This window comes from Sciurus carolinensis, chromosome 12, assembly GCF_902686445.1.
Source record: "Sciurus carolinensis chromosome 12, mSciCar1.2, whole genome shotgun sequence".
Classification (NCBI taxonomy): domain Eukaryota; kingdom Metazoa; phylum Chordata; class Mammalia; order Rodentia; family Sciuridae; genus Sciurus; species Sciurus carolinensis.
Genome location: NC_062224.1, coordinates 4,428,191 through 4,455,578, shown reverse-complemented (window position 1 = coordinate 4,455,578; position 27,388 = coordinate 4,428,191). Strand labels below are relative to the sequence as shown.

At 39.5% G+C, this 27,388-nt stretch overlaps 1 protein-coding gene across 1 annotated transcript in view; it reads right to left on the bottom strand.

The window, feature by feature from the left end:
* The window catches only part of Mtr (5-methyltetrahydrofolate-homocysteine methyltransferase), a 95,700-nt gene extending 70,038 nt beyond the window's left edge, over positions 1-25,662 (bottom strand). Inside the window, exons 1-9 of the mRNA XM_047520412.1 lie at positions 25,363-25,662; positions 17,871-18,085; positions 15,286-15,375; positions 14,162-14,231; positions 12,911-13,003; positions 11,915-12,021; positions 7,936-7,995; positions 6,909-7,003; positions 2,165-2,265 (exon numbers count right to left, since the gene is read on the bottom strand). Coding sequence (XP_047376368.1) covers positions 2,165-2,265; positions 6,909-7,003; positions 7,936-7,995; positions 11,915-12,021; positions 12,911-13,003; positions 14,162-14,231; positions 15,286-15,375; positions 17,871-18,085; positions 25,363-25,396 — 865 coding nt within the window. The 5' untranslated portion in view covers positions 25,397-25,662. The remainder of the gene's footprint in view (positions 1-2,164; positions 2,266-6,908; positions 7,004-7,935; positions 7,996-11,914; positions 12,022-12,910; positions 13,004-14,161; positions 14,232-15,285; positions 15,376-17,870; positions 18,086-25,362) is intronic.
* Positions 25,663-27,388: the final 1,726 nt, after the last annotated feature.

The following is a 27,388-nucleotide window of genomic DNA, read 5'->3' as shown; positions in this document are numbered from 1 at the left end:
AAAATCCCAATGATGTACCTTACAGAAATAGAGCAAGCAATCATGAAATTCATCGGGAAGAACAAGAAACCCAGAATAGCTAAAGCAATCCTTAGCAGGAAGAATGAAACAGGGGGTATCACAATACCAGAACTTTAACTATACTACAAAGCAATAGTAACAAAAACAACATGGTATTGGCACCAAAATAGACAGGTAGATCAAGGGTACGGAATAGAGGACACGAACACAAACCCAAATAAATACAATTTTCTAATACTAGACAAACGTGCCAAAAATATGCAATGGAGAAAAGATAGCCTCTTCAACAAATGGTGCTGGGAAAACTGGAAATCATTATGCAACAGAATGAAACTAAACCCCTATCTCTCACCCTGCACAAAAATCAACTCACAATGGATCAAGGACCTTGAAATCAGACCAGAGACCCTGCATCTTATAGAAGAAAAAGTAGGCCCAAATCTTCAATTTGTTGGCTTAGGATCAGACTTCCTTAACAGGACTCCCATAGCACAAGAAATAAAAGCAAGAATCAATAACTGGGATAGATTCAAACTAAATAGCTTTCTCTCAGCAAAGGAAACTATCAGCAATGCAAAGAAAGAGCCTACAGAGTGGGAGAATATCTTTGCACTCATACTTCAGATAGAGCACTGATTTCCAGAATATATAAAGAACTCAAAAAAATCTACACCAAGAATACAAATAACCCAATCAACAAATGGTCTAAGGATATGAACAGACGCTTCACAGAAGAAGATCTACAAGCAATCAACAAACGTATGAAAAAATGTTCAACATCTCTAGTAATAAGAGAAATGCAAATCAAAACTACCCTAAGATTCCATCTCACCCCAATTAGAATGGCAATTATCAAGAATACAAGCAACAATAGGTGTTGGCGAGGATGTGGGGAAAAAGGTACACTCATACATTGCTGGTGGGCCTGCAAATAAGTGCAGCCACTCTGGAAAGCAGTATGGAGATTCCTTAGAAAACTTGGAATGGAACCACCATTTGACCCAGTTATCCCACTCCTTGGCCTATACCCAAAGGACTTAAAATCAGCATACTACAGAGATACAGTCACATCAATGATCATAGCTGCTCAATTCACAATAGCCAGATTGTGGAACCAACCTAGACGTCCTTCAATTGATGAATGGATAAAGAAACTGTGGTCTATATATATACAATGGAATATTACTCAGCCATAAAGAAAGATAAAATTATGGTATTTGCAGGCAAATGGATGAAACTGGAGAATATCATGCTAAGTGAGATAAGCCAATCTCAGAAAACCAAAGGATGAATGATCTCGCTGATAAGCGGATGATGACACATAATGGGGGGTGGGAGGGGGGCAAGAATGGAGGAAGGAGGGACTGTATAGAGGGAAAAGAGGGTTGGAGGGGAGGGAAAAAAGGGATGGGGGAAGGGAAAAATAACAAAACGAATCAAACAACATTACCCTATGTAAATGTATGATTACGCAAATAGTATGCTGTTACCCCATGTACAAACAGAAACAACATGTATCCCATTTGTTTACAATAAAAATAAATTAAAATAAAAAAATTTAAAAAGTAAAAAAAGATGTATATATTTGGAGATGGAAGGCTGCAATATTATTTTTAGCCCTAAGTACCTGAGCAGCTCTCAAAAATATTCACAGGAATATCTGGCTAACCCAGAACAGGTAACCAACATTTAACTGGATGGTTTGAGAATTATCTACAAGTGTCAATAGAATTTTTACACTCAGTAAACTCCAAGTACATCTTTTAGTGAGAAAAGAGCAAATAACACCCAAGATTCTTCTGCTGCTTGTCCACTAAGAATGAAGCAGAAAAGGCTCTCTGTCCTTATCTCTGGCAAATCTGGCTGGCCACATCTACATGTAAGCACAGTCACCAAAGGCAAGGCTTTGGCAGCTTATGTGACAAGGCTCATTTCCCACAGTTCTGTCTTACTGTGAAGCTTTAGGCTGGGCCAAACTGTTCCTCCAGCTCTCAAGGGAAACACTGGTCTAGACCCAAATACTATTCATTTGGAAAATAATTCCCTGTTTAGCATCAACTATAAACTAAGACCTATAAAACAAACTCTTCTAATAAGATCTACCATGCCTTGTGTACATACATCTCCCCCTTGAAACACATACCTGCGTTGGGATAACAGAGAACATAGGCTGTTGTACATTTTCCAATGGTTTCAATAAAAGGTCTCATTTCAGCTGCACCCAGAGCACAATTTAATCCAATGCTGAAAAACAGTAAGAAGATACCTTTCATTCAGTGTATTTATGCATATAAAACTTATGATTGGGCTGGGGAGATAGCTCAGTTGGTAGAGTGCTTGCCTTGCAAGCATGAGCCCCTGGGTTCAATCCCCAGTACCACAAAAAAAAAAAAAAAAAAACTTATGATAGAAAAGAATATACCTAAAACCAAGCAGATAATAAATCTCCAAATTCAAAGCACTTTATTCAGCTATCTCACTGAGCCATCTCACTGAGGTTCCATGCAGCACTGAATACTTTTCATAACTCCAACTTCAGATAATTTACAATTAAAGGACCCTGCCTATGCATATGACTCCTTAAATAAGTTTACAGATTGTCTAAGGCATACTATGCGACAGAAACGCCAGAAAAGTACCATTACTTATAAAAATTTAACTTCAAAAAACCATCCCTCCCTGGAAGTCCAGAAAAGCAGAACTTAGTCCCAGCTCCACAAGTAGAGTCCCTGCTACCCTACAGTGGGGGCCCCTAAGGCCTTCTGGAACTCAGAAACAACCATGAAGCTACTGGGCCATGTGATCTTTTGTTTTCATATTTTGCTTTTTTCTTTGTTATGATTCCTAAGTACAATGTGGTACCCTAGATTGGATCCTGGAGTAGAATAAGGACATTAGTGAAAAAAATTCTTGAAATCCAAATAAAGTTTGGAGTTTGGTTAACAGTAAGAAACTCTTAGTTTTCACAAAAGTACCTTAGTCATGTAAGATGCTAATATTAGGGAAAACCATATGAAGAGTATACTAGAATTCCCTATACTATCTTTTTCATAAAGCCTAAAATTATTTCAATAAAAAAAGCTTCTTTAATAATAAACACCCATGGGGGGGGGGGGAACACCCTCTCAGCTAACTAACAATGTAAGGAAACTTCCTCAACTTAATACAGAATATCTACAGAAACACTACAAGTAAAATCATGCTTAAGGATGAGATTACAGAAGATGTTCCCCCCTAAAATCAAGAACAATGCAATGGGTTGGAGTTGGAGTTCAGTGGAAGAGCACTTGCCTAACATGTGTGAGGCACTGAGTTCAAGTCTCAGCACCACATAAAAATAAATAAGTAAATAAACAAATGAATAAATATCCATTGACAACTAAAAAAAATTTTTTTAAAAAGATCAATGCTATGATGTCCACTTTCATTTCCTAGTCAACTTTGTACTGGGAACCCTTGCTAACGCAATAAAAGAAGCAAAACAAAAGGTATACAAAATGACAGATTGGAAAGGAAGAAGTAAAACTGTCTTTGTTCACTGACTGCATAACTGTTTTTGCTGAATTTCTCTGTCACTAAAAATTCCTACAACTGATAAGCAAATATACTAATGCTGCAAAACAAAAAGTAGATATACCAAAGCCAATTGTTTATCTATATAACAGCAATGAGCAACTAATATTTGAAATAAAAAAACAAAACTATTTACATCAGCACCAAAACAAATTAAATACCTAGGTATAAATCTAACAAAACACGTACAACATCTCAAAGAGGAAAAATTTTAGTGAAAGAAATAAAGCTGATTAAAATCAATGGAAAGATACTTTATGAATAGGAAGATTCAACGTTGTTAAAATGTCAATTCTCTTAACTTGATCTATATTTACACCATCCCAATCAAAATCCCAGCAAGTTATTTTATGGATATCAACAAAATGATTCTAACATTTATACACACAGGCAAAAGACCCAGCCTGAAAGCTGAAGGACAACAGCAGCGAACTGACACTACCTGACATCAAAACCGATTAAAAAGCTAAAGTAATCAAGACAGGGTGGTGTTGGTGAAAGAAAAGACAAAGAGGTCAATGGAACAGAATAGAACACCCAGAAATAAACTCACACAAAAAGTGTTAACTGATCTTTGACAAAGGAGTAAAGGCAACACAATGGAGAATCAATAAGCGGAACTGGAACAACTAGACATCCACCTTTGAAAAAAATAAATCTTGCCAGGCACAGTGGCGCATATCTGTAATCTCAGGACTTGGGAGGCTGAGACAGGAGGATCACAAATTTGAGCCCACCCTGGCTAACTTAACAAAACCCTCAGCAATACTGTGAGACCCTGTTTCCAAATTTAAAGAAGAAAAAAAAGGGGACGAGGGACCAGGGATGTAGCTCAGTGATTAAATGCTCTGGGTTCAATCCCTGGTACAAAAAAATTAGAATCCTGGAAGATAATACCAGAGAAAAATTAGGTGATGGGTTTGGCAATGAGTTTTTAGAAAAAAACATCAAAAACAGAATCCAAAACAGAAAAAAGAAAATTTACGCTGCTCTTCACTAAAATTAAGAACAGCTCAGCAGTTAGAAGACACTATGTTAAGAGGAGGAAAACATGGCCAAGTGTGGTGACACACACCTGTCATTCCAGTAGGTGAGACTGAGGCAGAAGGAATTATAAGTTCAAGGTCAGTTTCAGAAACTTAGCAAGTCCTTGTCTCAAAATCAGAAGTAAAAAGAACTGGGATGTAGCTCAGTGGCATAGTGCCCCTGGATTCCATTCCCAGCACCACAAAAACAAAAATGAGAATGAAAAGAAAAACCACAGGCAAGGAGAAAATATTTATAAAACATATCTGATTAAGGACAGTATCCAAAATACATAAAAAACTTTTGAAACATTAAGAAAACAATCTACATACAAAAATGCACAAAAAATCTGAACAGATAACTCACCGAAGAATATATAAAAATGGAAAATAAGCACATGATATTGCTCCACCATCCTACGTCATTAAGGATTGAAAATTAAAATGAAATACCACTATACACCTATTAGAATGGTTAAAATCCAAGAGAGTGACAACAAATGCTGGCAAGGATGGGGAGTAACAGGAACTCTCACTCAGTGCCAGAGGGGAGTCACAAAGGTACAGCCATGCTGGGCCTGGTGGTACCCACCAGGAATCCCAGCTACTCAGGAAGCTGAGGCAAAAGGATCACAAGTTTAAGGTCAGCCTTGTTGAATTAGTGAAAGCCTGTCTCAAAAAAAAAAATAAAAAGGCCTGGGAATGTAGCTCAGAGGTAGAGCACCCCTGGGTTCAATTCCTACTACTACCCCCCCACACCAAAAAAAAAGGACAGCCACTTTGGAAAAGTTTGTCAGTTTCTTACAAAACTAAATACACGACCCAGCAATCATGCTCGTTACTTATCCAAATGAGCTAAAAACTTAATATCTAGAAAAAAACCTGCATATGAATGTTCATAGCAGCTTTATTCACTTTCAACTGAAACTTGGAAGCAACCAAGATGCTCTTCACTACAAAAAAACTGTTCATTCAGTTAACATTCAGATAGCAGAATATTACTCAGCACTAAAAAGGAATGAAAAGACATGGGGGAAGCTCAAATACATATTGCTAAGGGAAAAGGTTACACACCATATGATTACAACAATATTTCATTCCAAAAAAGGCAGAACTATATATAAGACAATCAGAAGATTAGTTGCCAGCAGGGAAGAAAAAGGGATGAATTACATGAAACTCAGGATTTTTAGGGCAGTAAAACTATTCTGTACAATACTGAAATGGTTAATATGTGTTTCAAGATTCATAGCATGTAAACATCAAGCATGAACCCTAGTGTAGACTATGTCTTTCAGTTAATAATGTCTTGATGTTGGTTCGTATCTTGACATATCATATCATACCAAGGCAAGTCAGTTCTTCATCTGTTCAATGATGGAAATAATTCCATTAACTCAAACTGTTTTCAAAGTTATGTTAAAATTCAAATGAAACATCATACCCAGAAACATTCTGTAAACGATACAGTTTTCCTATTGACATGAACTCTTTTTGATATATCTATCTTGCCCCTCTGGGCTTAGCAAACTCTAATTTCATGTTTTCCAACACATCTCAAATAATACCTTCTCTATAGAGCCAATCTCTATGTATAGCAAGATTTTCTTTATATTTTTGCAAAGCACTTTGTATTTTATCTTTTAACTTACATAATTTATTTCTCTGAGTGTGGACTATTTCACATATGCCAATACACCAGGACACTTAGAAGGATTTCAATAAATGCTATATTAATAACACAGGGTTCTATCCCCTTGTTCTTCATTAATATGTACACTTTGTGATAACCATGAGTCCATAAGCAATAGTTCCTTACATACTGACTTTTTCACATTGAATGCTGCCTTGTAAATCTTATAGACCCCTCAGTCTATAAGATTGATAAAAGATAAAAACCTGAACTTCCCACTTTACTCCAAGTTCTGACTGTCCCACAAAGAGGGAGGGGGTATTGCCCTAAAATTTGCAAAGCATTGACCTAAAAATGTAACTGACTGATGAAAGTGTTACCTAGCCAAGTACAGTAGTAACTACAAGGGGGGCACCTACAAATGAAAAAGCATTTGACTGCCTGGAAATAGGACAGCTTTCCCAGTACTTCAAGTGACCCATTTTGGCAGTTCTTCTGAAGTCCTTGAGGAAACATCTGAAAGTATCCAAGGAAGTCAACACATCATAGAAGTAGTACAACAGAAATATGGGGAAGTAATCCCCGCCCAGGTCATATGTGCAACGATTAGAAAAGATCTGCCAAAGAGGAAAGAGTCGAGGAAGGGAGTCACTCACCAGAGTGGGTCTGCATGAGACACACTGATGACAAATGCCTCTCCTGTCTGTCCAGAAAGAGTCCGCCCACTTTTATCAACAATCGTCCCTGAAATCTGAATTAACAAAGGAAACAAAGTCAACAATATAAACTCAGGTAAAGAATACAGCCCAAAAGATAAAATAAAATGAACAAGCTGGTGTTCCTTATTCTTTTACAAGGAAGAGAAATGTGGAACTCAAACTCAAAGGTAGCACTTTCCAGAAGGGTGAGAATGAATATATGCCAAGTGGCCAGGGGAGGGGGTAGTAAGCCACAGAAACAGGAAAGGGAAAGTCACTGAGACAAAGACAATACCCCAATAGCAGAAGTCACACATCTAGTTGGGTGTGGTGGCACAAGCTGTAATTTTAGTTGCTAGGGAGGTTGAGGCAAGATTAAAGTTCAAAGTCAATATGGACAAGTCAGTAAGACCCTGCCTCAAAATTTTTTAAAAAAGGACTGGGAATACAGTTCAGTGAGAGAGTCTTACTTAGCACATGTGAGGTGCTGGGTTTAATCCCCAGTACTGCCACCAAAAAAAAAAATCACAAATCCATGTCAGACCCATTGGAGGAGTTTCTCCAGGGATACCAGGTTATCCCAGCCTCCTGTTGTTAAATACCTGATTTATCTAACACCCCTGTCATACGCTTACCAAGCAGGATTCTCACAGAGGCCAGCCTACTGAGTTAATGCCATGGGGTCTAGTATCTTTGGCACTGGATACTCGGCAGTCAATATGCAAGCCCATCCTTCCTCGGCCCTAATGAGACTGAGTCTTTAAGCCTTCTGCTTTAAGGGGGCTTCTTGTGAAAAGCCCACTGCCATGTGTTTGCTACTGACCTAGAAATAGTGTCAGAGGGAGGTGAACAGAGGAAGTTAAAGTAGATGGTTTCTAAAAGATCACTTCAATCATTCTACTTTGCCAGGGGAAGGGGTTGTTTACGTTCAAAATGACAATTAATAAAAAACAAAAATATGTCATGTAAGATATTTTATACTTACAAAGATAGGCCGGGGAGTATAATTCTCTTCAAAAAGTTTCTGGAGTGCAAACAAGGCTGCCTGTCAGGGGAAAAAGAAAAAACATTTTTACTGCCAGGAAAAATTTGTCAAAGGTCAATCTGACTGCCTGATCAGAAGACACCCTATCCCAAGGCCTCTTCAGATATGATACATCAGAACTCGCTGGGGAAATGAAAAGTATCTTCCCTATAATGCCCAAGCAGTGTCCCTTTCTGAAGTGCAATACTGTATGTATTAAAACATGCTGTGCTCACACCACTGGTGTGCTTCATTGAAAAACACATGTGTTTTGTTTTCTTTTTGTCTTTTTTTTTTTTTTGTGGTGAGCTTGAACTGGGTTGTAAAGTTATGAATCCAATGTTACCCTGTGCTGTTCAGTCTATATTTAAGTTTCCAACAATCAAAGATACATACATTTTTACAATTAATGTCTGAAATCAGAATGCAACCTGCAGTTAATGTTCACATTCCCTGTGATAGTGGGTTTTTTTTTTTTTATGGAAAGTTATTAAATCAACAATATCCAAGCTTCCTCTTTAGAACCAGAAAAATCAATTTTTAAAATTTTATGGAAAACAAACATGAGAAAAGGCAGAAAAGTTCTGTTTAAAAAAAAAAAAAAAAAAAGGTGGTGTTAATAAAAAGGAACTAAAAGAACTAGGCCCACTCAGACATATTCCAATGCTACGATAAACAGTACAGTAGTGTCACATCAGCAGATGGATTTCTGGAAAAGACTAAACCCAAATTAACTCAGGAATTTTGGATGATAAGAGTGACAATGCACATCATTCCTATCACTGGGAAATAATAGGATGTTTACTAAATCATGTTAATAAAAACAGGTAACCTTAGTCAAAAAAAAAGTAGATCTCTACCCTACTCTTATTCTAAAATAAATTCCAAAGGCATCATAAGGGAAACCTCTATAATCAAAAGTATGCCACAAATCAAAACTACACTGAGATTTCATCTCACATGAATCAGAATGGCAGCCATCAAGAATACAAATAATAATAAATGCTGGAGAGGATGTGGAGAAGAAGGAATACTTTTACACTGTTGGTGGGACTATAAATTAATACGACACTATGGAAATCTGTATAGAGGCTCCTCAAAAGACTAAGCATGGAAACACCATATGACCCAGCTGTACCACTCCCTGGTATTTATCCTGGAGAATTAAAAGTCATCTTACTACAGTGATACATGCAGACCCATGTTTACAGCAGCACAGTTCACAATAGTCAAACTACAGAACCAGCCTAGGTGTCCACCAACAGATGAATGGATAGAGAAAATATGGTATATCTACAAAATGGAGTTTTATTCAGCCATAAAGAAGAATAAAATTATGTCATTTACAGGAAAATGGATGGAACTAGAGACCATCATGTTGAGCAAAATATGTCAAACTCAGAAGGTTAAGGGTAGAATGTTTTCTTTCATACACAGAAGCTGCAGAGGAAAGAGGAAAAAAAAGGCAGAGGTGGATCTCCTAAAACTCAAACAAAGGTCAGTAAAGGAAAGGGACCAAAGGGTAGAAGGGGCAGGGGTGCACTGGAGAGTAATATTGGGGAGTAATACTGGGTAGTAATATAAAATTCTTACATTATGTGAATGTACGAATATGTAACAATAAATCTCATCGATATATACAACTATAATGCACCAAAAAAAAAATGTGGAAAAATAAAGTGATGTGCTGGTAGGCACAGCAGCACACATCTGTATTCCCAGCAACTTTGGAGGCTGAGACAGGAGGATGACAAGTTCAAGACCAGCCTCAGCAACATAGCAAGGCCTTTAGCAACTTAGCGAGACCCAGTCTCAAAGAAGAAAAAGGGCTGGAGATGTGGCTCAGTGGTTGAGCACCCCTGGGTTTAATCACGGTACCAAAAAGACAAATAAATAAAAAAGTGATGTGTTGAAAGTGAGGTAGGAGGGCAGGATGTAAGTCAGTGGTAGAGTGCTTGCCTAGTATGTGCAAGGCCCTTGGTTCAACTCCAGCACCTCTAAAAAGTGAGGTAGAGTAGGTCCTGTAGTTTGGATGGTGAAGGTCCCCGAAGGTCTATGTATCAAGGCGTGGTCCCCAAGGTGGTGTTATTAGGAGGTGGTGGAACCTTTAGGACATCCTTAGTTTATTGGGAGCCCATCCTTAAAGAGGATTGTGGAATCCCAGCCCCTTCCTCCTTCTCTTCTGCTTCTAGGCCCTGAGGTGAGCAGTTTGTCCCACCACACACTCTAATCATTGCCTTCTGGCACACCTACCAGAGTACCCAAGGCAATCTACCCAATCTTAAACTGGAACCTCCAAAACTACTAGCCAAAATAAACCTTTTTCTCTTTATAAATTGATCCTATCAAGGTTAAGGTAGCCATGTTTTTACACATAGAGGTCATGCTGTGTACAGTGACACACACCTGTAATCCCAACAGCTTGAGACAAAAGCAGGAAGATCGCAAGTTCAAAACCAGTCTCAGCAACTTAAGCAGTGAGACTCTCTTCATAATAAAGAATAAGGGGCTGGGGCTGTGCTCTGTGGTAGAGTGCTCAACTAGCACATGTGAGGCACTGGGTTCAATCCCCAGCACCACATATAAATAAATAAAATAAAGGTATTGTGTCCATCTACAACTAAACACGCACACACACACACACACACACACACATATATAAAAATAAAGAATAAAAAAGGCTGGGGTGTGGTTCAGTGGTTAAGCACCCCTGGGTTCAATCCCTGGTACCAAAAAAAAAAAAACATGGAGAGCATGAATTAGCAGTTCTTGCATTATCAGTAAATAAGAATTTTAATCTTCTATCATTAGATTCACAAGCTAATATTTTATTTAAATTATATTTACAGTACAGAGGTCCTAAAATGATTATAGGATTAATATGAGGATAAGTGGGAGAATATGCATAAATAGTAATGTATTTTCTCACATAAATGATGAAAAAATATTGCAAGTGTGATTTGTAAATTTCCCTTGTTGAGTTACGATTAATGTGTAGTGAGTATAGGGCTACAATTAATATATTTAGTCCTAGTAGGGCAACTATAATATTAGATCATGAGAAAGATGATAAAAATCACAAAGTTCCCCAGTAAGATTAATAGTAGGTGATAAAACTACTATTAGCTTATTAAGCTACTATCATTATGGCTATAAGAAGAAGAACTGACTGTAACTCTTGAGTTTAAATTATGGTTCAACTATGGATTGATTCACTGGCAAGACAAAAGAGTACTGATGACATAAGCCCATGGGCCATTATTTGGGCTGTAGCTCCTATAAACCTCATGGCGCCTGATGAGGTTGGCTACAATAACTGCTACATGACTGACAGATGAGTAAGCAATTAGTGAGTTCAGATCCAGATGTAGTTTGTTAGAATTATTCCTCATATTGGTAATATTAGGAATGGGTACACTATAAATTCTGTAACAGGACAGAGGACACTTGTAATTCAAATTATTCCACAATCACCTAATTTTAGTATACAGCTGCAAGAAATATGGATCTGACAATTAGGACTTGATAAAACTGTAAAGTACTGAAGGAGGGGACCATTTTTCTTTCTTTTTTTTTATCATACCAGGGATTGAACCCCGGGGTGCTTACTTAACCACTGAGTAACCCCCCCCCCTTTTTTTTTAAAGGGTCTCACTAAGTTGCTGAGGCTGGTTTTGGACTCAATCCTCCTGCTTAAGCCTACTGAGTGCCTGGGATTACAGGCATGTGCCACCATACCTGGCTGAGAGAAACATTTTTAAATGCTAAAAAGACCATTCTTTTGAAATTTACTTATTTTACTGGTCTCGGTTTAAAATATTCAACAATAAAATGAAGCAAATATAGGAAACTTAGATAACTTTGGCAATAGCCATTATTATCTTCTTATTACACTAGGAGATTGATCATACCCCTTGTCCCTTTTTCTACCCTCACTCACCTTGGCATTGGCAGTATCAAAAATAGTTTCAATTAGTAAGATATCAACCCCACCATCCAGAAGTCCTTTGGCCTGCTCTTGGTATGCTTCAACAAGCTCATCAAATGCTGCAAAAAACAAGTCACACCCATCACATCAACTATCAACATCCTCTGAATGGCACTTGGGTAAGGTGAGTTCAGGGCAGGTACACTGAACTACTGCTGGCTTATAATGCATCCGTTAAAAACAACAAACTTTTTTTTTTTTCTGGTACTGGGTATTGAACCCAGGGATGCCCTACTACTAGCCAACATCCCAGACGTTCTACAGTACAGGAAGGAGGAGAGGTTAGCTCCCCACTGTCATGTCCAGACCAGAGAGACCATCAATCACATACACACAGTGTAGTATCACAACATGCAAAGTTCTATAACCAAAAACCTACAAACTATAGTTGTATGAAACTGTCATCTACACAAAATGCATTATCATACATGGTATTATTAGTATTCAGTTTTGAAAGTTTAATTCTTTTTGTTTTTTGTAGTTTGATGCTTATAAACTGACCTATATTCTTGAGTTTAAGGTCAAATCTGAATAAAGTACTTTTATATATACTAGTTTATAATGTTTATAATGCTAGTACATTTAGGTAGTTTGGATTACTAATTTAAATGGCAATACACTGGGTCTTTTGTAATATACCGAGAGCTGGTATCCAGATGTGCTCAACTTTTCACTTAAAGCTTTATTACAATGGGTTTTGTTTCAACAGATGATAAAGAATTAACAAATCATCATATATATCTGAAAGCAAGCTCAAACAATAAGAGCAGTTAACCTTCTATTTAGACATCTACTGTATTTCAGGCACTGCTGTAAGCCCTTCTCATAGATAAAGTCACAATATCCCTAAAGTAAATCCTGTTACTGGCCCCACTTTAAAGATTCATAGATTACTGAAGCACTAGGGTAGTTTCCCAAGGTCCCTGATTATATGTCATAAATACTCACTGATGTTCCTAAAATCTGGTCTTTCCACAGATGGAGACACAGAGAGTGTCTTATTAGTCGGACCCAAAGCTCCTGCCACAAACCTCTTGATTCCTTTGGGAAAAGAAAAACAATAATAAAATCTCTAACCAGCTCTATCTCTTTTTATTGTGAACCAATAAGCTATAAGACTTTTCCTAGAACACAGGGCTTTGTCCACAACTCAAAATCCAAAAGGCTCTCAAAGCCCCAATTTTTTTCTTAACTAATTTGACAACAAAATTCACCTTCTACTGAAGTAATAAAAGGCTATTTATAGTCCTTTTTGCCTTTTAGTGCACTGCTTCACAGATTCTGCTAATATATGCTTGCTTATGGGGGCTGTCCCAGACTCCCCCAGGGAAATCATGGACTATAGGGGTTATGTAAATATTATCACCAAGTCAATCCAAAAAACTAAATTCTCACACGTGACCTCAAAATCTTTCTATAAGTAATCCTTTTCTACCACCTCAGCTATGTTTGAACAAATTCCCTCCCCATTCTTAAGAAACCCTGAAGAGGGGGCTAGAGATATAGGTCAGTAGTAGAGTGCTTGATTTGTAAAACAATGGGTTCGACTCTCAGCACTGCATATAAATAAACAAAATAAAGGTCCATCAACCTTTATTTATTAAAAATATTTGTTAAAAACATATTTAAAAAAAAAAAACCTTGAAGATCCTGATCTTAACTTGAAATGCTCTCTACTACTGAACTGCATGCTTTTCATGGAAAGGAAATACTAAGTCAAAACTACAATTATAGGGGCTGGGGAGATAGCTTAGTCGGTAGAGTGCTTGCCTTGCAAGCACAAGGCCCTGGGTTTGACCCCCCCAAATAAAAAAAACTACAATTATAAAACCTGAAATTCAAGTCTGAAGCAGATTTAATGTTGCTGTAACAACTCTTTAATAACCCTGCCTCTGGCCAAGCAAAGCATCGCATGCCTGTAATCCCAGTGGCTCGGGAGGCTGAGGCAGGAGGATCACCAGTTCAAAGCCATCCTCGGCAACATCAAGGCACTAAGTAACTCAGTGAGACCCTGTCTCTACATAAAATTAAAAAAATAGGGCTGGGGATGTGGCTCAGTGGTTGAGTGCCCCTGATCAATCCCCAGTACCAAAATTAAATGAAGGAAGGAAGGAAGGAAGGAAGGAAGGAAGGAAGGGAGGGAGGGAGGGAGGGAGGAAGGAAGGAAGGAAGGAAGGAAGGACGGACAGTATCCCTTACCTGTCTGCAGAGTTATCTCTTCAGCAGCTTTTCTGGCCACGCCTGCAGAGCACTTGTTCATCCGGTAGGCCTAGCATATCAACCGCTGACATTAGTTTGTCCTGCTTTTCCTCCATGCAATAAGTAAGGCATCTACATAGCCATCTAATACCCAGTTGTATTCAGAAAATAAATGCAGAGCAAATTAACCTGAGATCTGAGGGAAAATTTAGCTGAGAAGGTCCATCAGTTACCCCAGCCTCAAAAGGCAGCAGGGAATGGCAAGTCCTTGGGAACTTCTTCTAAAAGGAGCATCTCCCAAATCACAAACCCGTTGATAAAAAAGACCATTGGACACCTGGCATGTCACAGAATAACGTGGTATAGTTAAATATTCTGCAAATTAAGAAAAACACAGTAATGGGGAAGACACAGGCTTAGACCTAGGTTCTAGGACTAGCTGTACTGCCTGGCCCGGCAGTCCCACAGCAACTTTCCCTGGTCCTGATTTCCTTCACTGTAAAATGGTTGAATGAACGGTTCTAAACTCTCCGCAGATTATTAACCTCTTAAGAATTTGATAAAGGACCATAAAACATCTTACAAGGAAATAAGCATATACACACACATACTGTGGGCTGCAAGTTCTCCAAGAGCCCTTCCACATACCAGAACACAGGTCCTGGATTTACAACCTTCATGATCTCTTCCAAGATTAAGACCCTATGTGCCTTGGATGCCCACATCAGCTAAGAAAACACAATATCCTAAGTGTGGTTGGCAAACTATGGCTCATGGGGCAAATCTAGGCCCTATTTTTGTAAGTAAAGTTTTACTGGAATGTAGTCATGACCATTTATTCACATATTATCTGTGTGTGCAAGCAATGATTATGACAGACATTGCATAACAAGCATCATTTTTATTTGATTATTACCTGTCCAAAAAAGAAGCCAGTTGGAAAATGAATGAGTTGCTTTGCTCATAAGCAGAAGAGATTCGAACTATTTTCCATGTCTCACCACAAACAACATAAACAAGCCATTAGCTTGACTCCGTGGCTTCAAGCAGTTTTCTTACTAACAATGACCAACACGGCAAAAGCTCATAAGCACCTTAGACGGGAGGAAAAGTAGAATTCTTACCAAGTGTTCAAGCCCATAGTCAGCCTGGGCAATACTGGTGCTGCTAAAAGTATTTGTTTCAATGATATCTGCTCCAGCCAGCAAGTATTCCTGCAACAACACAATCATATCAGTTCTCAGTTCAGAACCCCTGTCCCCCAACAATAAACACATCCTTTCATCACCATCTCTGCCAACTACCTTTTGACCACTTAACCAAGAATAAGGCATTGTGTCAAAAACTAGAGATGCAAGAAGGTAAGAGGATTTCACAGAAAGGCATGTGTTTAAGCACAGAACTTATATTCAGATAAAGTTAACACACTAAAGTTATGTAAATTCAGTCAAGTTCCTTCAACTCTCAGTTCCAGTCTCCTCATCAGAGAGTACTATAACTCTCTTCTTCAATCAGTATGGCTGTATAATACAAGGTAACACTTCACGTGTCTGGCACATCTTGGGCACTCAACAAACGCTGATTCTGATCCCTTACTTTCTCCCTGCTTCAGCACACCCTGATCTAGTTAACTGCACCATCAGTGAGATCTCAAATTCTGTCTCTTTTTTTCAGTCCACATTTCCTATTCACTCTGGCCCAGACCTGCACCCTTACTGGAACCTTGAGGAGTCTGGTACCCTACAGTTTATTCTCCCTGTTTGAAACCCATTCACTGTTTGGATTCCATTTCGATCTCAATCTAATGCCCTGGAAGCTCTCAACCACCTTGATTTTCCAACAATAAGTAAATTCAATCCTTCCTAAGCTGATGAAACAATGTTTGCAGAAAACCTGGGCAAGGAAAACCAATATAAACATAATTATTTAACAATGATAAGTCACAAACATCTAAATACTGTCAACAGGGAGACAGCTAAATAAATCATATTATTTTATTACATGCCATGTGATAGCTTAAAAAATTTTTTTTAAATCTACATATCCTACATATGAAGATCTTTCAAAATATTGTTCAGTAGAAAAACAAAATAAAGCTAGGCGTGGTGGCACACACATTTAACCCCAGCAACTTGGGAGGTTGAGGCAGGAAGATCACAGATTTGAGGTCAGTCTCAGCAACTTAGCTGAGGCCCTAAGCAACTTATGGAGAAACTGTCTCAAAATAAAAAGGGCTACAGATGTAGCTCAGTGGTAAAATTCCCTTGAGTTCAATCCCCACTACCAAAAAAAAAAGAAAGCAAGAAAGAAAACAGAAGGATACATAAAAATGATACTATAAAAACAAATACACATACTACCAGCTTCTACTCATAATACATAAATAAATATATAAATTATGACAAAAGGGTCTGGAAAGACAGAGACCAACTAAGAGTGGTCATCTCTGGGAGAAAAGTAGCTATGTGGAGTAGCTGATGGAAATTTATTCTTATCATTGAGTTTTGTTTTATAAGAATGAATTAAAACAATTTTTTAACAAAGACAAGAAAAATGAAAAACAACCTTAATGCCTAGGAATAAGAGATTAATTAATTAATAATATATGCAAAGAACAGATTATGATGAAATTATAAAGCCATGTTTCAGAATATTTCATGTTAATGGTATATAAGTAAAAACTACAAATTATAAAATAATATTCAGCAATAAAATTCAACTTAATTTTCAAAAATCCATGCATAAAAAAACTAGACAAAATATTGTTGTTGTTTTTTATTTTTTGGTATCAGGGTTCAAACCCTGGGGTACTATACTTCCAGCTATTACCCCAGTCCATTTTTATATCTTATTTTGAGACAAGGTCTTGCTAAGTTACTGAGGGCCTCAAGTTGCTAAAGCTAGTCTTGACCCTGCAATCCTCCTGCCTCAGCCTCCAGAGTGACTGACCCACTAGAAAACTAGATGAAAAATAAACTAGAATATGTGAATGATAACTATTGTGAGATTTAATAATGGGTGAGGACCTGCTTCCTGGTTCACAGAGAACATCTCACTCTGCCCTCACATGGTAGAAGGATGAACAAGTTCCCTTTGGCCTCTATTACAAGGGCACCTCTTAACACCATCACACTGGCCATTAAGATTTAACAGATGACTCTTAGGGGTACAGCAATATTTATAACATAGCTGCCCTTATAAGACACAAGACTTTGCTTTCTCCATCTGCTGTCCACCATATGAGGACACAATGAGAAGATGGTTATCCATGAACCAGGAAGAGGGCCTAGCACCCAAGAGGGTGCAGCACCCGACCTGTTGGCACCGCAATCCCAAGAACTGTGAAAAAATGAATACCATTGTTTAAGTCACCCAGTCTAACTTGTCATAGCAGCCCAATCAACTAAGACACCAACTTTTGGGATTTCTTCATAAGAGCTATGGCAGTGACATTAGTAAATAAGGAAGTGAACCCTTAAATTGTCCAGAATTTTAGGGTTTTTCACTGGAGTTTGCCTCAAAAGCATAAAACCCAACTACTTCTCATCTGCTTATCCCAAATACTGAACACAGTATACAACTTTTATTTGGTATCCAACACAAGCTTTCTGAATAAATCACCTTTCTTCTATATTCTCCAGAGCACACAGCAGTGTTGACCTTGGCATGAAACAACTTGAATGAATGTATAAGAACCTGGAAAAATTACCTTATGGATTTGGTAAATGACATCAGGTTGAGTTATACTTAAAATGTCATTGTTGCCTTTTAGTGGCTTGGCATGTTCTTTAAATTCTTGACCTTGGAACTTTTCTTCACTTAGCTTGTACCGCTGGATCATGGTCCCCATTCCGCCATCAAGCACCATAATCCTCTCCCGCAGAATGGCTTCAATCTCATCCTGCAGTGTGTTCTTCATACCTCCTTTAAAGAAAGTAAAATCTGACTTTAAAGAATGAAAGATAAGGGCTGGGCTGTGGCTCAGTGATAGAGTGCTTGCCTAGCATGTGTGAGGCACTAGGTTTGATTCTCAGTACCACATATAAATAAATAAAATAAAAGTCCATCGACAACTAAAAAAAAAAAAAAAAAAAAAGGCACGATTTAGGGAAAAAAAAAGAGAGAAGAAGAAGAAGGAAGAGGAGGAAAGATAAGCCAGGTATGGTGGTACACGCCTATAATCTCAGCAATTTGGGAGGCTGAGGCAGGGGGATCCCAAGTTCGAGTCCAGCCTCAGGAAATTAGCAAGATCCTGTTTCAAAATAAAACAAACTTTTTAATTTTTGTTGCTGTGGTGGTGGTAGATGGACACAATACCTTTATTTTATTTATTGTTTATGGTGCTGGGGATCGAACTTAATGCCTCACATGGGCTAGGCAAGTGCTCTACCAATGAGCTACAATTCCAGTCCCTCAAAATAAAAAACTTTAAAAGGGCTAAGGGTGATGTGGTAAAGCCTCACTGGATTCAATCCCCAGTACCATAAAAATAAATAAGAAGTAAAAATAAAGACTAAAAGGAACAAAAGATGTGGAGGAGGAATTTAGGGTAGTTTTAATTCACAATAGGGAGAAGTGTGTGTAGCTCAAAAAAGATGCACTCGTAACTCTGCAGCATTAGATGAAGCACCGAATCAAGAGGAAAGCAAGGACAATGTTGAATAGAAGTGGTGAAAGGGGGCATCCCTGCCTTGTTCCAGTTTTTAGGGGGAATGCTTTCAGTTTTTCACCATTTAGAATGATATTGGCCAAGGTCTTAGCATAGATGGCCTTTACAATGTTAAGGAATGTTCCCACTATCCCTATTTTTTCTAGTGTTTTGAGCATGAAGGGGTGCTATATTTTATCAAATGCTTTTTCTGCATCTATTGAAATAATCATGTGATTCTTGACTTTAAGTCTGTTGATATGGTGAATTACATTTATTGATTTCCTGATGTTGAACCAACCTTGCATCCCTGGGATGAAACCCACTTGATCATGGTGCACTACCCTTTTAATATGTTTTTGTATGCAATTTGCTAAAATTTTGTTGAGAATTTTTGCGCTGATGTTCATTAAGGATATTGGTCTGAAATTTTCTTTCCTCTATGTGTCTCTGTCTGGTTTAGGTATCAGGATGATATTGGCTTCACAGAATGAGTTTGGGAGGGTTCCCTCCTACTTCATGGAATACTTTGAGAAGTACTGGAATGAGCTCTTCTTTAAAGGTTTTGTAGAACTCGGCTGAGAACCCATCTGATCCTGGACTTTTCTTTGTTGGTAGGTTTTTGATGACCTCTTCTATTTCATTACTTGAAATTGGTCTATTTAAATTGTGTATGTCCTCCTCGTTCAGTTTAGGCAATTCATATGTCTCTAGAAACTTGTTGATGTCTTTGAAATTTTCTATTTTTTGGAGTAGAGATTTTCAAAATAGTTTCTAATTATGTTTTGTATTTCAATCATGTCTGTTGTGATATTTCCTTGTTCATTCTGAATTTTAGTAATTTGGGTTTTCTCTCTTCTCTGTTAGTGTGGCTAAGAGTTTATCAATTTTGTTTATTTTTTCAAAGAACCAAATATTTATTTTGTCAATTTTTTCTATTGTTTCTTTTGTTTCGATTTTGTTGATTTCAGCTCTGATTTTAACTATTTCCTGTCTTCTACTACTTTTGGTAGTGGTCTGTTCTTCTTTTTCTAGGGCTTTGAGCTATAGTATTAGGTCGTTTATTTGTTGATTTTTTCTTCTTTTATTGAATGCGCTCCATGAAATAAATTTTCCTCTCAGTACTGCTTTCATAGTGTCCCAGAGATTTTGATATGATGTTTCTTTGTTCTCATTTACCTCTTAAGAATTTTTTAATTTCCTTCCTGATATCTTCTCTTATCCATTCATCATATAATAGCATATTGTTTAATCTCCAGGTGTTGGAATAGTTTCTGTTTTTTACTCTTCCATTTATTTCTAACTTCAATCCATTATGATCTGATAGAATACAAGGTAGTGTCTCTATCTTCTTGTATTTGCTAACATTAGTTTTGTGGCATAATATATGGTCTATTTTAGAGAAGGATCCATGTGCTGCTGAGAAGAAAGTGTATTTGCTCTTGGTTGGATGGTATATTCTATATATATTGATTGTGTTATTGAGATGTATGGTTTCTTTGTTCAATTTTTGTTTGGAAGATCTGTCCAGTGGTGAGAGAAACTAAACCCATATCTCTCACCAAGCACGAAACTCAACTCAAAATGGATTAAGGACCTTGGAATCAGACCAGAGACCCTGCAGATTATAGAAGAGAAAGTAGGTCCAGATCTTCAACATGTCGGCTTAGGACCAGACTTCCTCAACAGGACTCCCATAGCACAAGAAATAAAAGCAAGAATCAATAACTGGGATAGATTCAAACTAAAAAGCTTTCTCTCAGCAAAGGAAACTATCAGCAATGCGAAGAAAGAGCCTACAGAGTGGGAGAAAATCTTTGCCAATCATACTTCAGATAGAGCACTAATCTCCAGAATCTATAAAGAACTCAAAAAACTCTACACCAAGAATGCAAATAACCCAATTGACAAATGGGCTAAGGACGTGAACAGACACTTCACAGAAGACCTACAAGCAATCAACAAACATATGAAAAAAATGTTCAACATCTCTAGTAATAAGAGAAACGCAAATCAAAACTACCCTAAGATTCCATCTCACCCCAATTAGAATGGCAATTATCAAGAATACAAGCAACAACAGGTGTTGGCGAGGATGTGGGGAGAAAGGTACACTCATACATTGCTGGTGGGCCTGCAAATTAGTGCAGCCACTCTAGAAAGCAGTGTGGAGATTCCTTAGAAAACCTGGAATGGAACCACCATTTGACCCAGCTATCCCACTCCTTGGCTATACCCAAAGGACTTAAAATCAGCATATTACAGAGATACAGCCACATCAATGTTCATAGCTGCTCAATTCACAATAGCCAGATTGTGGAACCAACCTAGATGCCCTTCAATTGATGAATGGATAAAGAAACTGTGGTCTATATATATACAATGGAATATTACTCAGCCATAAAGAAAGATGAAAATTATGGCATTTGCAGGCAAATGGATGAAACTGGAGAATACCATGCTAAGTGAGATAAGCCAATCTCAAAAAACCAAAGGTCAAATGATCTCTGATAATTGGATGATGACACATAATGGGGGGTGGGAGGGGTTAGTGCTAGGGTTAGGGTTAGAGTTAGGGAGGGGGGCAAGAATGGAGGAAGGAAGGACTGTATAGAGGGAAAAGAGGGGTGGGAGGGGTGGAGGGAAGGGAAAAAAATAACAATGAATCAAACAACATTACCCTATGTAAATGTATGATTACACAAATGGTATGCCTTTACGCCATGTACAAACAGAGAAAGAACATGTATCCCATTTGTTTACAATAATAAAAAAAATGAAGGAAAAAAAAAAAAAGAGGAAAGCAGGCTGATCCTATTTCAGAGGTGAAACAGTCTCCACTTAAACTCACAAGGGTCTCATTTCAGGGTGAATCCAGCTATATTGTTTTAAGAAAGGAATTCAACTGGATATATTATAGGTTGAAGTGTTTTGAAATTATTGTCACTTAATTATCTTCACTGAGTATTGGCTTCTTTCTGCCAGGTTAATGCTCATTTCCAAACCTGAAAATATGCCATTCCTGTCTCAACAGCAACAGGCTTCTACATTAACCACAGGCTTATTTTTCCTTTAGGGATATAAGATTTCCCATTTAGAGAAAATAAGTCCTCCTCCTGAGTTGTTGATCTAATTGTCCACTATTCTTGTCCTTCAATATTCCAAGCTCAGCTTTTCCAGTGGGAGGTTATCTTTCACTGGCTTCTAATTTCCATTCTAACTCACCAGTTTCTAACCTTCTTTTAAGTTCTTAAGGCCCCTGGCCAACTTTCCCTTGGCACAATGAGCATTCATTGGAATGTTACTCTTCATTGAAGAAACACCACCAAAACAAAGTAATAATTTATCTGCAATTAGGTCTAGAACATTCTGTATATTTTAGGACCAGTCAGGTCCTAAACAGAACAGATTCTTCCAAATTCCTTTCACAGTAAAGATAGGAATGTATAGTTTTGCAGTTCTCCCACTTAACTGATTGGTTCTAACACTATCTCAGAAATATTTTTGTGTTTAATGTATGTATGTATATATGTATGTGGATACAGACCACTACTGTAGAGCAGAGTTCCAAGAAAGATTCTTGGCTAATGAGCCAAAGAGATCACACAGTATTTTATAATCTAGCCAATGTATTTTACAGGATTTCTTTTTTTCTGTCATTAATATTTTATTTTTTAGCTCATATTCTGAGTTATAGCAAGTGTTCCAAAGAATAAAAAAACATGGAATTAACTGGTTACAGCACCAATAAGATACTTAAGTGGGTAAGTCAGATAGGACCACCTTTAAGAACTATCCTAAAGAATGGCAAGATGAAGTCATAAGCTAATAAACCCCTAATAATGTAAGTAATACACTGCAGCACCAGGAATACACCTCTAGAGATACAATGATCTCACATAGGCCTGATTTTCTTAGGACTTCTGTTTCCACTGTGATAAACAGCAAGAAAACAAACATTCTTATTGTCTGCACTATAAGCAAATGAACCCAATGCTTTCTTTTTTATTTTTACGGATTGCATTTTGATTCATTGTACACCTATAGAGTATGACTTTTCATTTCTCTGGTTATAAACGATGTAGAGTCACACCATTCCTGTAATCATACATGTACATAGGGTAATGATGTTTATCTTATTTCTGCCCTACAAGTCCCTCTCAAGATACTTACTTTTATTTTTGGATTCCTAATTTCCTGGTTTGCACTTACTTGCTACAAGGGCATCGCTTTGTTGTACAGTATTCCATTTTTGAAATACTTTATTTCACCCTTTGATTTTAACAAGCCCAAGAAGGATTAAGCTGATATCGATTCACTGAATCACTCATTTTTTTCTTTCATTAATCATTCATCGAGGGGCTGGGGAGATAGGTCAGTTGGTAGAGTGCTTGCCTTGCATGCACAAGGCCCTGGGTTCGATCCCCAGTACTGCAAAAAAATAAATAAATTTTTAAAAAAATCATTCATCGACTGAATTCCAAATAACATGTATAGTAGCACCAAGAAACCTTTAGAAGCTGTGGTTGAAATCTTCACACAGGAAGTAGTTGTGAGCCTATCAGACTCCTGCCCCAGGGGACACAACCATGATCTGAAGTCACAGACAGTTAGCCTTAAGGCCCAACCTTGAGATTCAGGAATTCCCAGTTCTTCAATTAAACAGTTTTATTAGACCCAACATTATGGCTTGGGTTGTAGCTAAGTGGTAGAGTGCTTGCCTAGCTTGTGTGAGGCACTCAGTTTGATCTTCAGCACCACATAAAAATAAATAAAGGTACTGTGTTCCTCTACAAAAAACTAAATAAATATATATACATACACACACACCACACATATTATATATATATATAATATATGGTATGTGTGTATATATTGTATAAATACATATATGTATGTATATATACACATACTCAATATTATTAAAGAAATATAAAGCAGGAGAAAAAAAGAAAAGACTGCACAGAAGTGACTAACGGTTTTAGGAAGTTAAAACCTGACTGGAATCCTAACATACACAGAAGCAGGAATACATGAAAGGTCTTTTCTAGGCCCACAGGCCTGGCTCAGAGCACTTTAATGGACCCTATGATTGGTTCAACTTTACAGTGCTCAATAGCAGAAGACAGCCTCGGAGGGGACTGGGCAAGACCCACTAGACAATTTTCCTGTCATTTTCTATATTTAAAAAAATGGATTACTCACTATTCAAAATACTCTAAATACTCAGAGACATATTGCTGCTGCTATTACCTACAATCAGCTTAGGGGGCAATTCTATTTCCTTTTTTAAAATACATGGAGAGGAAGAAGCCCAAAGTCATGAGTAAGAGATTATTCAAATAACTATGATACCCCTTTCAGAGAGGTCTTTCGGTTTTGTTTTTGGTATCTGGGACTGAACCCAGGGGCACTTTACTACTATACCCAATCCTTACTAATTTTTTTTTTTTTTGAGTCAGTGTCGCTTAGTTGCTGAGGGTCCCACTAAGTTGCTGAGACTGACCTTGAACTTGCAATACTCCTGCCAACTTGCTGGGATTACAGGAGTGCCAGCTGGAGACAGGTCTTATTTTAAAGCACCAGTTTTGTATTTCTCACAGATCCACTAGTTTCAACCACATTTCTACTAGGTCCATTTATCAGGATCTCACACTCAATGAAGTCACCACCTACCCTCTGATAAACTTCCTTCTGGATTACTGATTCAGTATTCATCCCCCGGAGCTGAAGATCCTCACTGTCACAGGACAGTTACTCCTCTGTCCCTACTAATTCTCTTGCTTCTACATCTCTTACCACACACCTCACACATTTCTATGTTGTATTTGCCCACAAATTACGAGACCCAGAGTTCATTACAAAGCTGAAATTACAGTCTGTTCTTGCGCATATCTAGCATCTTCTCCTTGTTGACCCCGGAGCCGGCACCATCAGGACCCCTTCGGAGACCACTCCCCGTCCCGGAGCATCTGGAAGCGGGCCCTACTGGTCTATTTGGAACCCCTGACGACCCCCTAGTCGCGGACGCGCGACACTTTTAAAAACTTCGGAGAAGAAGACGGAGTGGCTGCCGCCTATATCCCCAGTGACTGGGGAGGCTGAGGCCGGAGGATCCCAAAGTCGTAAGCCAGCCTCAGCAAGGGGCCGGGGCGTGGCTAAGCCTGAGAGCGCCTGGGTCCAATACCCAGGACTGCGAAAACAGAAAAAGGAGAACCGAGAAGGACGCGCAGGCCTGGCCCTGGGGCTTGGGGGTTCGCGTCGCGTCGCAGTCGGCCGAAATGCGCGCGGGCGCGGAAAGCCACGCTGGCCGGGGGTTAGACGGCCGCGCGCCGCCGCCTGCGTCCCGCCCGCCCGCAGGGCTCGCCGTCGGCCGGCCAGAGCGCCCGCGGCGCCGCGCCAGCCCCGCGGCGGCCTACGCCACGGCGCGTGCCCGGACGGCGAGCAGCGCCGCGCCGCGCGGTCTCCTGCCCCGGGCGGCCGTGGGCGCAGCGGCACGCGACAAGGGGCCGCCCGGGGCGGGCCGCGGCGGGCGCGCCGGTCGCCGCCTTACCGGGTTGCGGCAGGTCCTGCAGCGCGGGGCACATGTCGCCGAGTCCCCTCCGCGGCCGGCGGCGCGGCGGGGCAGCCGCGCTCTCCACAGGTGACGGCCGCGGGCGACGCCGGCCAGCGGGCGAGCCAGGCCCGGGACCCACGCGCGGCTACCGACGGCTGTCGGGCACCTGCCGCCTCCGCGTCACCCGGCTGTCCTCGGCGCCCGCGGGGCCGCAGCGAGGTCGCGGGAGGACACGGATCGGAGCCCCGCCAGGAGGTTCCTCCAGCACCGCTACTCGCTCGCGCCAGCCTGCGCGGGAGGACCCGCCCCCTCCAGCCTGCGATTGGTCTGCACGCGCCCCTCGTAGGGCTATTGGCCCTCGGCCTCAGCCAATCGTCTGAGGCTTCGCCCCGCTGCCGTCTGGGAGACGCAGTCCCCCGCTGGGCTCGGCCCAGAGCATCGCTGCACCTGGACCAGGTTCAAGTCGCAGCGCCAAGTCGTGCAGACCTGCAGGAGCTGAGTCGTGTCCAGAGCCAGGAACCTGGAGTCAGAAGACCAACTCCAGTTCCGTTTCGGTGGCGCGGGGCAACATGCTAAACCTCTCAGCCTCCACACATTAAATAGAAATGCTACGGTGGTGTAACTACTGTTTTATGGAGTTAGGGTTAAATGAAATCCTGTGGGCGCACTGTGAAACTCTGAAATACACATGTGCATGTTGTCACTTATTGACGGCAAACATTTATTCAGTACCTATGTATGTCCAGCGTTGGGGTACATACTTTTGGATTGCAGAAAGTTACACCACACCCCAACTCTGACTTGGAGGAGGAACGCACAAGTGCTACGATAACCGAACATGAAAAAAGAACCACAGAAACTGTTTCAAAAGAATTGCATTCTCTAAGAGTGTTGGGAGGAAACTTAAAAGAACCAGCTGGGTCTTGAAAGAGGTCTCTTTATACCAGCTAAATCCATTCCAGCCCAGGAGAAATTTGCCTTAAAAAACACAGCACTTTAGAGAACGTGAAAATAAGGGACAGCTCTGTAAGGCTCATTATGGTACATGAGAGGAAAAGCAAATTAATCAAGAAAAATAAAATGGAGGCCAAATTATGAAGCCTTGTGTTTAAAAAAGGCACAAAGTCACATACCATTTTGTTTTATACAATATGTAAATATACCTCAATTTTTTGGACGGTGGTGGTGTGATGGGCTGTCAGATCTGACTCCATGAGAATGTTATAGGCCAGACTCTAAGGGAAATGACTAAACAGACTGCATTTTGCTCCAAGACTCCATGTTATGTAGGAAATAAGCTTCTCCCATGGGAATACCCTGCCTCTGTACCCATCATCAGTTACTTAGTGTGACATGTTAACAATACAGAATGACAATTCCTATGTAAAGAAAAATTGCTCTCTTTTGATTCCTATTGCTCCTAAACAATGTACCATGTGAACAGTGATTGTGTCGGTGTTAGTAATCATTTTTTAGTTTGTACCTAGGTAAGGGTCATTTTGATCCACTTCCCCCTCTGTTGATGATCTCATGATGTTAGTTTGTAATTTTGAATCACTTATGATTGATGTAATTTTTGGTATAAAAACCCCTACAACCCTGTGGTCGGGGCTGTTCTCCCAATAGCCATTTTTGGGGGCATTATGTCAGCTGGCCAGCTTAATAAAGACTCTCAAATTCGGACTTCTCAGTGGTGATCGGTCTGTTCTTAAGTTGCGCCCCATAACAGCCCCCAAAGGTATGTTGAAGTCCTAACCCCACTACTTCAGAATGTGACCTTGTTTGGCAATAGGGTTGTTGCAGATATAAGTAGTACAGTACAGTAAGGTCATACCAGAGTAGGGTAGACCCTTAATCCAATAGGACTAGTGACCTTACAAGACAAGGTGAGAGACAGACACACAGTGAGAAAACAGCCATGTGCTCACAGAGATCGGAATGAAGCATCCACAAACCAAGGCACACAGGGACTGCCGTGAACTCCGGAAGCTGGGAGGGACAAGGAGGAACTCTCGCCTCCAGG